Source organism: Andrographis paniculata, unplaced genomic scaffold (assembly GCF_009805555.1).
Source record: "Andrographis paniculata isolate CXL003 unplaced genomic scaffold, ASM980555v1 Contig32END, whole genome shotgun sequence".
In the NCBI taxonomy this organism is placed as follows: Eukaryota; Viridiplantae; Streptophyta; class Magnoliopsida; order Lamiales; family Acanthaceae; genus Andrographis; species Andrographis paniculata.
Genome location: NW_026137565.1, coordinates 7,789,151 through 7,806,203, shown reverse-complemented (window position 1 = coordinate 7,806,203; position 17,053 = coordinate 7,789,151). Strand labels below are relative to the sequence as shown.

Genomic DNA, 17,053 nt, shown 5'->3' with positions numbered 1-17,053 from the left:
AACCCAAAAAGCTAATTTCCGGAAAGCTAACTTAACCAGTATTTTTTTAAAAAAAGTTATTCCTTATATGCCCTTAAAAATTTATTATATATTTTACACAAATAAATATATTTTGATTATTTATTAATTATATTAGAATATTTTATTATAATATAATTTTACTTTTATAAATTTAAAATAATTAATTTTTATAAAAATTATTTTAATGGTAAAATATATAAATTTATTAAAATCAATATAAAATAGAAAATATAAATATTAATAATTTATTTTATATTAAAATTATATTATATAAATTAAAAAAAATTATTGAAAATTATAAATATAATGAACTAATCGATAGCTGACGTAATAAATATATACATGAAAAATTTATTATTTTATATTTTACAATAGAAAAAACTATTTATATATTTTAATAAAAAATATATTATTTTTAAATCTAACTGTAATAAAAATAAATACTTTTATAGCACTTTTACAATTTTTAATAACTAATAAAAAAAATTTAAACATTCTAAACTCAAAAGAACATAATTGAATATATTAGAAACAAAAATAAAATAGATATATCCTCAATTGTCATTTTACGTATAATCAGCTAATATCAAACAATTATTTTACCAAATATTTTAATACAAATAGTTAATTGAATCAGCTAGCAGCTTAACATCTATCAACTAATTGCCAAATACGCTCCTTAATCTCTACTCCACATTTTATCCTTCACATCTTTCAAATAAATAAAATAAAATATATATATATTTTCATCACATATCTTAATTTCTAAATTATTCTACATAAAATAAAAAATAAAAAATAAAAAATAAAAAATAAAAAATAATAAAAAAACCCGGAGGGGTATTAATCATTCAATTTTCAAATAAAGAATCGAACACGTAACACTCCTCCCCTTCGATCGGCGATTCCACCGCCGCCGAAGGTATGTCCTCGGGATCCCTCGTCGGCTTTACCCACCTTCCATGGCGGTTCCTTTCCAGTCCTTTATTCGCCATTTGGTACCAACTGTGAGGGATTCTCAGTTCATCCACGAGCATATCACAAGCCTTGTTCACCAGCGCTACGTCCCTCCGAGCATCCGTCCGGAATCCAGAATCGCTGCTGTGGAATCCGTCGACCAGGTGGAGGTACGTTTCGAGCATGTGAAATCCTACCAGATTTAATCCTTTCTTCAGATACGGCGATGAGCTGACGTCGAGCTTCAATTCAACTCCGACGTGAGTGTAAATCCACTCCAATGGCCCCGTGATGTCGTCGAATCTCTGCAGGCTCTCGTTGAGAACAATTCCGGGCATTCGTGGCACAATATCCTGCTTGATTGTGATTCTTAGGGTTTTTACCCCCAATTGGTAGAGCTCGTCGCGGAAGGCGATGTTCCCCACGCGCGGAGCTGCGAAGGAGATGACGCTGATCGGAAGTTCGGGGAAGTTCCTCGCGGCTTCGTAGGCATTCAATAGCGCCAACGCGCCGCCGAGGCTGTGACCGGTGATGGTGAGGCTGACCTCTTCGCCTATTCCATGGTAGTAATCGATTAATCGCTTAATTTCTCTCATCACTTGCTCCGATGCGCTTGATTTGTTGTACCTCGTGGTACCATTCTTTGAAGCGTAGAGGCTGAGGAATCCATGTTCGACTTTGGACTCTCCTTCCCCAATCGGCTCCAATTTCCGCTGCATATTGTCATACCACTCCGACGGCGCCACCGTGCCCCGCCATGCCACGACAATGTCCCGCCGTCCGATCCTCCGCGATTCCCGATCGTCGCTCACTGCTACAAACCCCATCCAATTAGAGTCCTTACTCCAGGTATCTACGAATCTCGATTTCTCCAGCCACTGAGGCAGATCAATATGCGACATTGCGTACACATATTTCGTGACATTGTAACCGCTGTGGTTGAGCTCTAATTTCTGGAAAAGCTTACTCCGATTGAATCTGCAGCTGCCGCAGTATTCGGAGAATGAATCGAAATCAAATGCATCATACGTCGCCTGTGCGAACTCGCCATATTTAACAATCTCCCTGCGCAGGCAGGGGTGCAGAGGATCAAGGAGGCCATGCCAATCCCGGCAGCCATGGAACTCCCGCCACTCGCCGGAGACGTCTTCCTTGGGAGACATTGACGGAGTATTGTTCTTCCCCTCAATGCTCGAAACATTCATCTCGGAACGTGCTAGATTCCTCTGCATCGCAGTTTCAATGTGAAGATTGAGCATGTTCGATAAGGATTCTGCGATTTTGATTGCCTTGTTATAGGGTGCGATTGCCACATCTTTCCGGAAAGCTCCGACGCCGCTCCCCGGCTGACGGTGTCTGGCTCGAGCTGTGGTGAGATTGAGCTGGAGATGGATTGGGCTTGTGGTTGCCATTGTCAGAATTTCTGGTGTCTGAAATGTGAGCACAACAGTCCTTTTATATACATATATCGAATGTTAGATAAACTTATTTGACCAGTGCTCACGCGGTACGTTGTCTGTGTTTTTCTCTAGTTTGATTTGGTAAAGAATACTACATTTGACTACAAATAATATAATGTATCTCCACACGACATATTTCCACACGCTAGGAAAGTTATGCAACAAAGTCAAACCACATATGGTAAACAAGTCCCGACTCACTTGAGGTTACTTTAATCTAACCAGTCACACACACAAATTGCTTTAAATAAATTTGATTGCATGTCAATTCTTAGACCCAACAGGAAGCATAAACATAACACATAATATACATTGTAGTACATAACAAGATAATAACCTACGACGAGACCAAAAGGGCTATGGAAGAAGATGGATTAGAGGAAGGCATCAACATCAAGCAACTGAACCATTTGCAGAAATAAGAGAGAAAGCATCCTCAAATTGATGGCCATCGGGTTTCTCCGTGCTGAGGCACGGCGGAACGAACGACCGGAACACGGCCTCCATGTTCGGAGCTGCGCTCACCTCGTGCGCAGCGACCTCAAGCGCCGTGCACGTGAAGAACCGGTAGAATTTCTTCTTACAAACATACATGTAGATGAACGACATCACAGGGAGCGGGATCAGGATCGGAGTGTAGATGAATTCCTTCGTTATAAAGTATCCGAGCATCGTGATCTGATAGAGGATCAACGAAGCCATGATCCGGATAAAGATGTGCGGCCACATTCTCCCGTAGCACTCGTAAGAAGGAACATAAACTTTCAGGACCTGATTACGAAGAAGAACCCATCCCAATCCGAAGTAGACCACACCAAACGGAATAATCACCGGTGCTATCACCGAATAGCAAAGAACAATCGTAACGACCAGCATATCATTCGGGATTCTAGTCGAGTACCCGAGATCCTCTGGTGCCCACGCTTCTTTCACTTCGGCCTCCGTCTTACAGAGATACTTCTTCTTCAAATGAAACAACACTAAAGTAACTAGTCGCGATAGCTCGAGCCCGTACCCAACAAAGAACCTGAAAAACACCAAAATCAACAACGTATTGCATTCAATGGCATTGTCAAGGCGAAAAACGCAATACAATTTCTTACTTCAAAGCCACAAAAGTCAAGAAGAACGTAGCGCTCCCGGGAAGGCTATTTCCAAGTATAGTGATTATCGATTTTGGGTGCTCTTCAATCTCCTTAAACGTATCAAAAAGTGTCGAACCTAACGTGACCCCGATAAAAACGTTCAAGACCGAAAAATAGAAGTACTTTCCAGCCGCAGCCCTCTCTGCATGGCTCCGAGTAGGAATGCCCTCAGCCTTCGACAAGAACAATAGAAAACTCGGCAACAGAGCCAAGAACACAATAAGCGCAATCTGCGGTAAATACGCCTCCAGCACCGTCTTGATTAGAGGTTGTTCGACTACCGGTTTCAAGAACGGGAGAAGCTTCTTCAAGTTATCGAGCGTGGTCAGTGCAGAGATGAAGCCAATTGGCACCATGTAAAAGAATATGGTCAAGAGCACAATAAAATATATGATGTACTGCCGGATCAGCCTTTCGTAGAAATTCTTAGGAAGATTCGACCATATCAAATCCCGGGCCTGAGGAGCATCCATTGCTGTCCAATTATCGACCATTGTATCGTGCAGACTCTGCGAGGCTGCAGCTGCAGTTACCCTGTTGTTGAAGAAGATGATGGCAGCGGATCGCTGCCGGTCTTTTAGAGTGGCCTTTTGCTCGGATTCGAGCTTCGGGATCAACTTCTTTATCTTAGCATCATAGTAATCTATTGCATCGACATTCTTACCAATCAGGCTGAGGAATCCTGTTTTAGTAGTTGGCCTTGATCCTTCCGGCTTTGCCGTCGTTTTGGATTCGGAGTATATCACTTCTGCACGTTCTAGCTTCTTCTTGTATCCATCCAGCTCTTGGTAAATCTTATCGACCTGTTGAACTAAGAAATGATTTAGCAAAAGGAACTATTACGTTCAGTGGGAAATGATGTCTGTCTATATGAATAGTAATTATGTAAAGGAGGACCTTGTTGTTCGTAGTGACCACCATGGATCTGTAGAAGGTGTCTGGATAGATTGTTCTGAAATAGGAATCGACCTGTTGTTTTCTAGTTTGTCCTTTTTGGACAGGAGGAATGTCGCGGACGAGGAGGGCGAATTGGTCGGGTTTTGCGTCGGGTGACATGAGTGCAGCAGCCCTTAGATTGGAGACATGTTTGTATGCCTTCCATAGCAGGGAGTATGTGATTGCAGAAACCAAATAGGTTGCTGCTACGAATGCCCACAATCGACGGCTCTTAGGCTGTTCTAACAAAGGGGAATCGAACAGAACAGTAAATTGATGAGAAATCGTTCGGTTGTGTAATAAAGTTTAGTGACGGAAGAAGTGCAGAGCATCTGGGTAACTAACTTGAATGTGCGCCATGGATAATTTGTCGAGGTTGTTAAAGGTTCCTTGACTGGTGCTCTCGTCGTAATCTATGCGGAATCGAGCAGTGGAAGACACCGGAAGTAGTACCGGCAGAAGGAGAAGGCCAGACAGAACGAAAATCCCCAACACTGTAAGAAGAAGACACAGCTGAAACTTCATTACATGAAGTACAATAAGAGAGAGAGAGATGCAGAGAATCGGACGTACCAGTATTGAGGAAGACAAAGTAGACGGCGGTGTCGACGCCGGAAGTTCTGACAACGTCGGCCTCGGTGGAAGCTAGGGCTTCCCGGATCCAGGCGAGGGGGTTGCGGGTGGCCCGCATACCCTCATACGGGTCGAGTCCTCGGAGGATCCGATTCGGGTAGTAGATGACGTGGTTGCCGGGTTTCCGGGAGAGCCAGGTGAAGAGAAACATGAGCACAACGAATATCAAAAACGACGTCGCTAGAGACGTGAGAAATGAACTAAAATCCATTACTTCTTCTTCTTCTTCTGGTTCTGTTTTGGATTATCTACCAGTGCTTAATATTTGTGTTCTGAGTGAGAATGGGCATTAATGGAGGGAGGGAGTGAGTGTGATTGTTGTGAGTTTTAAAGAAAGAAGGCATGTGAAACGAGTGTGTGTATTTTGACTTTTCGTTTCTTGTTTAGGTTTGGAGCCGTTTGTAATGAAGATTGAAGAGGCCACAACATTAGAGACAAAGTTTAGGGGGAAAGAAGACCGAGAGAGAGATAAAGAGGTATTTGTGTGCGTGGGATGAATCCAACCACTGTGGGGCTTAATAATTTCAACCATGAATTGATTTAATGCTGCTACTGCTACTGCTACTGCTACGTGTCTGTCTGGTTGGAGCTGAATTCTCACAGTTGTGTGGAGACTTCTTGATTCCATCACGTTCTTGGAACACGAAGATGAAGATGGTGATAGGAAATAATATGTCGACACAAGGTCTTGCTAAAAGAAAGAAAGAAAGAAATTAGGAGTCACCATTGGTGCTACAGCTGCTAGGCAACTGCATCTACTTTACTTTACTCTACTTTAGCATTAAATAGAGAGTAAAGTGGGTAACTTTCTTGATTGGTGCTACGTGGCTGTCCCACAAGAAGCCACGTATATCCCCCCACACACAAAATAATAGCAGGTTTAATACAGGAGGCTCTACCCGTTTCCGTTGAGAAAATGTGGATTTAAGATATCATGAATCAAACAAAATAAGATTGATTATGATAATGAACGAGAGGGTGACGTGGACGATTTACCGACAGGAGAATAAACTATAGACTGTAGATCTTAATGATAATTTAATATGTAGTTGGCCATAATTAAATCTGTAGGTCCCAGAAATCCAATCATGTGGTCAGTCTGTCAGACTATGACTATCCATCCTTCCACATTACGCTGTCACGTGTACTCGTTAACTGTGACGTGTTTAAAGAAGAAATGGAATATTAGAACAAAGTATGCATAATTGCAGAATCATGAGATGAGAATATAATAGTGGATTATCGATTGATGGATAAAGAAATAACAACGGAGAGTCGATACACATCATTCCATCGCCATTCAAGGTTCACATTCAGATTCAGTAGATTACTTATATTCTAACACTTTGTTCGTATTTTACATAAATAAATTGAATTGGGTCTGTTTCTTGTTTTTGGTTGATGTTCACAAGTGGGCTTGTGAGTCCAATATCAAGTAGGTGGCCCAAATTGCTGGTCCCCTCGACGGGGCTGTCTGAGTTTATACAAATTTGGGACCTACATAAATAATTCAGTTGCATCAACTTAATATTGAGTATAATAGCAATACATACTTTCAACTAAAATAGCATGTATTGTGTTAGTTAAAATATATATATATATATATATATTTCTATGTGTTTATTAAGACTAATAATATAGTGTTGATTAACCGTACTTTCACATAACACCCATTACAATTCACATTCTTATTATTCTCAACTTCAAACCTACCACCAAACACACTCCTATCCCCCATTCAAAATCTCACTTCCTAACCCTACTTCTAAATATTTTCAAATGAGCTCAAAACTCCCAAATACTTCTAAAACAGATCCAAACAATCCCGTTATTTCCCTTGTGCCAACTAGAGTATTATGTAAACACGAATAGAATTGAGTAGTGAACAACAGTGGATTCCAGTTCACACATTGCAGCTTCAAGAATGTAACTTTTAAAGTGGAAAAAATCTGATGTAAAACATCTAGATTTAGGATCAAATCCCAGAAAGAGGGGTTCTGTTCTGTTCTGTTTTTCCTACAACCGTACCCCAAGAATGGCTACATCATCGCAACAGTCCTATACAGACTACAAGGAAGGACATCATTGTTGTTGGAAAGGCATTGATAGAACATAATAGAATGAGATAGAGATACCTCATCAAAAATTTGTGTCTTGGGATTGCTTGGTTGCAGCTATAGGAGGAATGGACAAAGTACGTCGCTAATAGCCAGGCTGCAATGTCATGTCTCGCCTCAAAAATTACAGCAATGAGCCTTGCCCTTCTGCAAATTATCCCACAAGCATATCATCTGTCTTGGAGATTGGTAGTGCGCGGTGTGGTAGTCTTCCATGCATCCGTATTGGCAGTATTTCCACTTGTGCAAATATAGGACATGTTTGGTGCTGTTGAACTGTTGAACCCACATTCCCATGCTCACATCTTCCATTTTGAACAGCTGCGAATTTGGGGATACATACAAGTGGTATGCTTCTTAATTTGAAAAATGTACTGCTTAGAAGAACATATAAAAACACAGCAGATTTCACAAACCCGTAGACTATGGTTTGCATGTTGAGAGACAACGTAGCGGGCAATGTCACTTGATATTACATATCCAGGCCCATTGGCATACGGGGGATAAATTTCTTCCGGCCACTCCTGCACACAAGATAACCATCCAAGTAACATGTTTGTATAGAGTGGCAAACTTGGATAGTGGCAGAAACTGCGCTCAAAGTTACACGGGGAATTTATGTACCTCATATGAGACTGCCCATTTACCATTCCTAAGAGGCCTGTGCAAGAGGTTTAGATTCCCCAAATACAAGGACCTTCCAGGAGGCACGCCATCAATGTCTTTTAAAATTGTGCCGACCCTAATAAAAGTATCATCATCACATTTCATAATGTAGGCTGCCATTGCTTTTTCAACCTGCAGTGAACATAAAATTCATCACTATAAAATTTTCCTACAAACTATATCAAAACCATGTTGAGAGAATACAAGGAGCATTAGTAAGAGCGGGAAGGTTAACATACCCCATACTGACAAATGGCCACAGTTTTAAGAACTACAAGCTCATAACGATCCATAAATGGCAATATCTCTATATCACCGAAGTAGGCAGCTTCCTTCTTCAAAATTGCATTCACCTCATTCCTTTGATTCTACAATATATCTGAGATCAGTTAAATTCCAGCTACTAATTACCCATTGAATAGTCATAAATAAATTATACATATCTAATACTGAAGGAAATACATTTTATCTATCAAAATATATCTTGTGTAATCCAAACTACAATCAGAAAATGGGATTGTAAATAAACAAATCAGAATAATTTAAGCCAGCTTCTATTATCCACACATCATAGCCCCCTTCAGCTTGAGTCAACTCTCAAGAAAGACTGTTACCACTCTGCTATATTTAAGTAGCAGAATAGGATCCTCACTTCCTCAGGTTTTACATCAGCATAAAATCACAAATTGGCACAGGAACCACAGATAGGTGAAATGATAGCAGATAAATCGACACATGAAATGACTCGATCTAAATGGCATGAAGAATACAAGCATATGATGATGATGACTGCAAGCTGATCATAGATCAGGCATAGATATTGAGGTTGATCAAGGACCTGCTGAATCTACTGAAGTTTAGTTTGCTATTGCATAGGAGAAACAGTACTAACTGTTTCCATACACTAGGTATTACCAAGCTAACATTTTAATTCTTACTACTTACAGAGTTATGTTTTCCATATACCAGTAGACTGTATAACTACTCAGAAAGTATGACATGATAGAAAGAGAAAGCAGGTATACCAGTGCAACAAAGAATCGAACTGCTACTTTTGATGCCTTGATTGAAGAGGATTGCATCCATGTCTTTCTAACAGCCATACGCTCTGCAAAGTGATTGGTGGCTGAGAGAACCCCCATAAAGAGTTGAATTGGACCCGGGGGTAAAGGCCGAGATTTCCACCTCTCAGAGAAATCTAAGACTCTTTGGGGTGAGAAACTGGGGTGAGAGATAGGCAGAGATGTAGCATATATTGAATGAACATGCACATCACCTTTTATGGTCAACCCTGTTGCATCTTCCAGTGTAAAACCCTGTATACTCAAAAATAACATATCAGGGACTTATAGTGTGAGAGATTTGAACATCATTGGATAAGTAGTCTAGAAGAGTTTAGCTAACAAATTATTTTAAACAATCTCCGGCACCAAAAACTGAAATGGTCATTCAACACCTTCCTATCATAGCTTTCACATGTCATTGCATAAATAAATGCCAGTGTTAGAAACTGATATCGGTACTAAACAAACCACTGCTTGATGGGATTGGTTAATAACAGAGTGCAACTAACCATTCGGTATGGAAATGATGTCACATGGTGACCCCCAACAATCACATGAAATCCATCAACTCCAGCACGTATAGTCAGAACAAACATTCGGCCTTCTTGAAATGGGAATGGCCAAGTTATTTCTGGTTTTTTCGCACGTCCTATGAATCGCTCAAACCATGAAAATATCTTGGACTCCTTAGCATCTATTACATCATTACGCATCCATTTTTCACACCGCAAGTACCCATCAACTGCAAGGACACATTACATACATGTCAAGAGGTCAATATGATGGCAACATGAATAAGTTCAGTGAATAAACGTAAATAAGGCAATACAGAGCATCCAACCATTAATAGGGAAAAGTATGATTACATTATTTAAGGCAAGTTCATATGTATGAAAGGCAAAACTGGAACAAGACCTGGGAACTTAAAAAATAAAAATATATCAATCAATCAGATGAAGAAAATTCAAAGCCAACTTGATGTCCATCTCTTGATCACATCAATAATTTAAACAAATCAAAATCATTTAAGCGATTGAGGTTATATCTGAAAGATGAAAGCAAATCCATATTGCAGATGAAATCAAGTCCAAAAAGCACAAACACAGAGCACCAGATATTTATCAGACATCATAAATAACCTTCAGGTCTTACAAACATGTTTAGAAATAATTGCCTTAACCTAATACATCACTACGGATAACGTATTGCATTCATATCACTTGGATCAATCAAATTTTAAAACACCATTTAATTCCTAAAACTCTAGGTTAGCAAGCATGCATTAGTCTGTTCATGCTCTCATATCACTGGTATCATGCTGGAATAATGCTATACATTTTGTTATTGAGAATAATAAACTCAAACACTAACAAATTTGAAATGAAGAAACAATATTGATGGGTCATTACCCAGCATATCTTCATCGCTTTTGGAAGGAAAACCATCACACCTTTGGGCTTTTCCCCATTGCATTCGGTAACATGTATTATGTTCGATAACTTGCTGATGACTCCAGTCACCTCTTAAGCGAGGGTTCAAATGGAAAATCTTTGGCGGATCCTCTCCATGGACAGCCTTCAATCCTTGCAGCTCAACCATAAACTGTGACACCAAAACTAGTCCATTACCATGTTTCAATTTAGCCAATTGTGGGACATATTCATGGTGTGCATGTCGTGGAGTCCCAACCACTGTGATGGAAGAACCAGCCGCAAGACCGCATGGAAGAAAGATAATATTATTGCTCTTAATTAACTCTTCTCCACTCATTGAAACCCATGATGAACAAGATTCTGGCTTTCCCTCTAGTATAGTGCTCATGTCAATATCTTTTTCATCAAATTTATCTATTTCTTCCCAAGCTTTCAACCCTAGAGACCAAGCTTCATCCACCATTCTTTCCAGAACAGTCAAGTTTTTAGTCCTATTTATTCGTCTCAAAACTTCAGCAGTTATTCGACCATATTGTTGCTGCGGGGACCTATTCGGAAAATAGCCACTTCTACCCTCTTTTGTAGCCTCTTGTTCGGGCTTTACAGGGGCATCTTGATTTTCATTATCTTGCAATATCCTCTGAAAGCCATCAGAAGCAACAAATGATTTAGTTGTCTCGCTGGCATCATCATTCCCAAATGAGAATCCTTCAAAACCACCACTTGTATCATCGCCATTTAAAACTGCTGCACTCTCCAAGAATTCAGGGAACTTGACGAAAATAAGAATCAAATATAGAACACCTGCACCGAATAAAATGTATGACAATCTGAACCTCCTCACACTTGGAGACTCACCTTTCAACCTCTTCATCCCTACAAACGCAACAAACAACGAAAACTCCTCAAGAAAACCCAAATCTCACTCCAACCCATGCCTCTCAAGCACAATAACCGTTCGACTACCGAATGCACGCATTCACAAAATCCAATTTAAAACCATATACCACAAATCAATTCAACTCCGGCAAGAACAACACAACCACGCCTGCACAGACCCCCGGGACTTAGAGTATCCGCAAGCGAGTATCATGCGCTATAAAACCAGATGCACAAAACTCCACCTAGAATCAGATGTATCCTCCAGGCCTTCCTCCCGCTATTCACCCACTTCCAACACCATTTTACGCAGATACGCAACAATCGCCACTCTTTCGCCACCCAGACCCAAATTAAACGTATCGATCCCCAAATCCAGCATGAAAAAAAGATACGCGAAAATACCAAAGGCTCCAATAGATCGATTCGATGCTGCGCTTGATCTGGAAAGGCCTAAAACATATCCCACTTTTACACTACTTTTTCTTGGGTTGGCTTGACAGCCACTCTGTGGGCAATTTGGAGGGACTATCGAAGTTAATACTTTGATTGGCTTTTTCTAATAATACAGATTACGGATTCACGCCCCATTATTTTATTCACGGATTTAGAAATATGCCCGGCAATAATATACAAATATTTATTTATTTATTTATTGCCATCGCAATATCATCGAATAAGTTACATTTGTCGAATGTCCTTTTTATATTCTAATGGTATCAAATGTTTTTTATTCAAACTATACTGTCGCCTATAATATATATATATATATGTGTGTGGAAATATAATAAGAATTGTAATTTTTATTTTTTATTTTATATGATTGAATAAAGAATTAAATAAAAATATCCGCGACAGCCAATCAATGTAATTTGGAATAACACGACCGGAAAGTGCTTCGATTGAGATATATATATGAATACACATATATAGATTTTATTTATTTATTTAATATTTAACGTGGTCTATCAAGTGGTCGTTTAAATATAATGAAATGATTTGATGATGCAACTTTGGGGTATGGCTCCATTTAGTTAAATTCCCCTTTTCAATCCACGTCCACTAACTATTATAGGAAATGAGAAAAGTTGAGTTATTGTTTATTAATTTTATATTGTTTTAAAAATGTTATTATATGATTGATATAAATGCGTATTATTTTTTATAAACTTATTATTTAAAATAAATAGAATAAAATAAAACTTCAATTATATAATCTATTTTCATCAGTAAGATGCACAAATTTATTTGATTTTCAGCATATTTATATAATAAACTACTAGTTTATTTATTTTGGAATTTTCTTGTCACGTGATTAGAAAACTATTCAATAGAGACTACATAACGAAAGTCTCTAATAAATTTGACGGGATGAAATGAAATTATATATGGATTTGACTTTTAACACCAACATTTCTTCGCACAGTTACCTGTAGAATTTTCCAGTCCGTTGAGTTGTACGCTGCGGTACAACTAACAAGTTCCGATCGTGTTCTTCGTTGTTCTGGAATTTCCCAGTGTAGCCAGAGGAGCGCAAAATGGAAGGGAAAATCGGTTCGAGCAGTGACCAGGACGGCTCTGACAAGCCGCAGGAACTCTCGGAGATCATCACCTACGAAGCGGCATGGGACATCTACGCTGTGGGATGGAGTGTGCGCAAGGACAGAAAGTACCGACTCGCCATCGGAAGCTTCCTCGAAGAGCCATCCAACCACGTCGAAATCGTTCAGTTCGATTATCCTCCCGGACAGATCCGCTCCGACGCCGCCTTGTCATTCGATCACCCGCACCCGCCCACTAAACTCCAATTCGTACCGGATAAGGAATGCCAGCGCCCAGACTTACTCGCCTCGTCCTCCGACTTTCTACGCCTCTGGGAAATATCTGATTCGGACGGCGGGTGCAGCGTAGAGCTCAGGAGCTTGTTGAATGTGAACAGTGTGTATTCGGGGCCGTTGACGTCCTTTGACTGGAACGAATCGGAGCCGAGGAGGATTGGAACGTGTAGCATCGACACGACTTGTACGATTTGGGATATCGAGAAAGAGGTGGTCGAGACGCAGCTGATTGCGCACGAAAAGGAGGTGTATGACATTGCTTGGGGCTCGGATTCAGTTTTCTCATCGGTCTCCGCGGATGGTTCGGTTAGGATTTTCGATCTTCGAAATAAGGATCATTCGTCGATTATGTACGAGAGTTCGGAGCCGGGGACGTCGTTAGCTAGGGTTAGCTGGAACAAGCAGGATCAACGATTCCTTGCTGCTTCCGTAATGGATAGCAGCAAAGTGATTGTGCTGGACCTACGCTTTACTTCAATGCCAGCGGTGGAATTGCAGCGGCATCAGGGGAGTGTTAACGCCATTGCCTGGGCTCCTCATAAGTATTATCACATTTGCACGGCTGGAGATGACTCTCGAGCTTTGATTTGGAGCCTTTCGACGACGGAGCAGCAGATTGAGGGCTGTTTGGATCCGATTCTGGAATACTCTGCTGAGGCCGAGATTGAACAGATGCTGTGGACGTCTTCACAGCCTGACTGGATTGCAATTGCTTTTGCCAATAAGCTGCAGCTTCTGAGGGTATGAAAGAGATGTGAGTTCGACATCTTCTAGACCATTCCATTGCAGGCGAACAAGGTTGGATTGGATATACATATACATATACATATGTGAAGTCTTCACTTCCAGGTTAGTTTTTATCTATGTTCTCTGAAACTGCTTGAATCTGTTATTTCTCTTTTCGAAATGCTAGTTAATAATTAATTCCCTGGTGGGTTTTGCTGGATACTTTTTTTATCGTTATCTTTAGAGAAATAAAGAACAACCCTTACGAATATATGCCCTATGTTTTTCTGCACAAGTTTGTTATAAATCAGCCAGCCCGATTGAATACTTGAAACATTGAGAAGTTCTTGGCATAGGAAACTGTAATTAATATTCCCTCGAGGGTCTATTGATTTCACTTTACAAAATGATCTTATTCGTTTCTGGGCTTGTTTTGGTTTAGACTATTAATCAAGAAAAGGGCCATCTATAAACACCACGAGCTGACTTGCAAATGTGGTGTAGATGGGGTCTTTTTGGTTTCAGACATACCCTCAGTTGGGCCAAGTATTTCGAACCTAGATAATGCTTTACTGTGATATGGGCCTTTTTGAAGTCAAACTCCATTCGTGTCTCTGTAAAATAAGAATGTTATTATATCAGGCAGACAGGCTCCTGTGAAATAGTAGAAGAATATTTTCTTTGAACAAGTCATATCTAAAGTATGTAGTTTGTTTAGAAATAAATAGATAAATCGAACTTAATACATTAAAGACCCTTCGATACACATATAGCCTTAATTATTAGGATCCTGATCCTGAGAAGATGGGGCCTCATCTTGTACATTAGGTTAGGACACTTTACCTAACCCAAATCCAACCCATGAACTATATTAACTTATGGACAGCTAGCTCCTCCCCCCTGGCCTACAATATCTATGGGATGCCTTTGCAATCTTGAAAGTGCTTCACAAGTTATTTTCTTACATGCCTATCCATCCATCCCTAATTGATATTATAGCATTATTCCCACATTTTATAGTATTTTATTTATTTAAAAGAAAAAAGGCAATAAAACAATCAAAGAGCATTGTGTAGTAAATTAGATATAAAGGTTTAATAATGAGGCCCACCATATGCATCACATTATATGTTTTTGGTATATGGTCCCCAGTCCCCATCATGTGTCTGCATTTCCCTACTTTTCACCTCAATAATTCTCCCCCATCATTAATTTTTTAGCCCTGTTTTCTATGTACCCAAAATTCTTTTCATACTTATTATTATCAATAATATATATTGTATATATGTATATTGGTTTCCTGCTATCCCCTCCAATTTCTTGTTCAATCTTGATCATATGCTGGTTAATGCACAACTCAGAAGCTTTACACAGTTGAAACTAACACTGCCTTACTTGAACTATCTGTGTTGAAATTGAACTTTTGATGGGTTATTTGATTCATGAGTTGGTCCCTTGATTATGCAAAAAGAAAAGATGTCATGGAAAGGGCCAATTTGATTCCTTGTTTGTTGGAGATGTAATAATAGAGAAAATGATTAGGAAGGTCGGAATTAGAAGAGCACAATTAGAACAATTTGTTCATCTTTATATCTCTAAGCACTTATCCTGTTTCGTCTCCTAAGACATCTATCCTCGACCAAAGCACCAACCAAATAAACTGTTTTCTTGTTTCCTCAAATCCTATTACTCGTGCATTATTCTTATTGTCATTAAAAATATTATTAATAATAATCCCTGCGACATCAGGTCAAACCCCTTAATTATGATAGCTAATCAACATCATTATATTCTTAATCATCATCGTTATTTCCTTTAATTAATTTGTCACAAAGATTATCGTTCCTCCCTCCACACGGACATGATTACCATTACCTGGGCCTCCACTAATCATTGTATTGTTCTACATGCATACATAAATACACATATATGTTTAGATTTAGTAGAAAAATCGAATCTAGAAATGCATGATAACAACTAATTATTTAATTATTTTTTTCACTTAAGGTGTCGCGTCATTTTCAAAAATCTTATTAAACCCCAGCGGACCAGAAGCAACAGTCAGTCATTCTGTCAGAACTCCACTTGACAATAAAAATTTCCTAAACAATATAAAATAAAATATTGCAATAAATGCATAAATACTCGCATCACATGCCGACATTGCTAAGCTAACTGCTCTTAATTAACCCACATCCTTAGCTTAACAAATACTTTAGTTACGACGTTTATAATTTAATTTATCAATAAATATCTGCTAGTAGTGTCATTATCCACAGTACACCATGTCATTATTACCCAAATAATTAAGGATTATGACAAAAAATGATTGTTTATTTCAATAATAATAATAATAAAATAAGCGTTGGGTGTGACAGAGGAGCAAAAAGTGGCAAATATTCAGGTACCTGCTGACTTTCTAGACCAGGGCACTAGCATGGGCAGGGGCTAATATGGGCCCCACCCGCATGTCCAATCAAATCATTCAACAGCCATCCCCACTACCCCGGGGTAGGGCCCACGTGACGTCCGATCATCACATGATTGAACAAACCCTAATAAGTCTGCTCAACTCAAATATCACACACGCAGAAAGTAAGGATATATATATATATATGGACATGGACCGACCATTAATTAAGATTAGAGAATTAGATTAATGACGACACTGAATGCTTGCTCGTATTATCCCAGGCTAGAATATATAATTAATTAAAGTTTTAAGTAAAGTCAATGATTCTATGATGATATAAATAAATATCTTATATAGATATACATGGATGATGCTGATGCCTATAGGCTATAGGCTAGTATAATACTCCTTCTCCTTCGGTCTCAAACATAATGCAATATTTGTTCCGAAACATGTGAATTTGAAAGATAATAATATTAAATAAAATAATTTTAAAATTTAATAATAAAATAAAAATAAATATATATATATTTTTTGAATTATATGATAATGACAAAATATACTTCATCAGTTATATTTACTGTGTCTATATTTTCATTTTTGTATGTCCTATTTATTATGTGTTATTTGTTTTTTAAAAAAAATTATACATTTTAATATTATTTAAATTTTGTAATTTATAATTTTTTATAATTAAACTAATTAATTTTTTTAATTTGAATTTAAACTTATTTTTATTATAATCTAATTATTTTTACTAATATA

At 38.7% G+C, this 17,053-nt stretch overlaps 4 protein-coding genes across 4 annotated transcripts; 1 reads left to right on the top strand and 3 right to left on the bottom strand.

The window, feature by feature from the left end:
* Positions 1–570: 570 nt before the first annotated feature.
* On the bottom strand, positions 571–2,441 carry LOC127247517 (phospholipase A1-Igamma1, chloroplastic). Its single transcript, XM_051269376.1, has one exon. It carries the CDS (start codon positions 2,388–2,390, stop codon positions 873–875), a length of 1,518 nt encoding a protein of 505 aa, XP_051125333.1. The 5' UTR covers positions 2,391–2,441; the 3' UTR covers positions 571–872.
* Positions 2,442–2,676: 235 nt separating this feature from the next.
* LOC127247516 (CSC1-like protein ERD4) lies at positions 2,677–5,854 on the bottom strand. The gene is made up of 5 exons (XM_051269375.1): positions 5,093–5,854; positions 4,865–5,013; positions 4,481–4,756; positions 3,542–4,386; positions 2,677–3,465 (listed from the first exon to the last, which is right to left on the bottom strand). Exons 1-5 carry the CDS (start codon positions 5,361–5,363, stop codon positions 2,832–2,834), a joined length of 2,175 nt encoding a protein of 724 aa, XP_051125332.1. The 5' UTR covers positions 5,364–5,854; the 3' UTR covers positions 2,677–2,831.
* A 1,323-nt stretch (positions 5,855–7,177) lies between these two features.
* On the bottom strand, positions 7,178–11,877 carry LOC127247801 (hydroxyproline O-galactosyltransferase GALT2). Its single transcript, XM_051269829.1, has 7 exons — positions 10,409–11,877; positions 9,509–9,741; positions 8,961–9,251; positions 8,175–8,303; positions 7,894–8,067; positions 7,686–7,793; positions 7,178–7,590 (listed from the first exon to the last, which is right to left on the bottom strand). Exons 1-7 carry the CDS (start codon positions 11,304–11,306, stop codon positions 7,387–7,389), a joined length of 2,037 nt encoding a protein of 678 aa, XP_051125786.1. The 5' UTR covers positions 11,307–11,877; the 3' UTR covers positions 7,178–7,386.
* An 817-nt stretch (positions 11,878–12,694) lies between these two features.
* On the top strand, positions 12,695–15,466 carry LOC127248155 (WD repeat-containing protein LWD1-like). The gene has a single exon (XM_051270387.1). It carries the CDS (start codon positions 12,850–12,852, stop codon positions 13,894–13,896), a length of 1,047 nt encoding a protein of 348 aa, XP_051126344.1. The 5' UTR covers positions 12,695–12,849; the 3' UTR covers positions 13,897–15,466.
* The last annotated feature ends 1,587 nt before the right edge of the window (positions 15,467–17,053 follow it).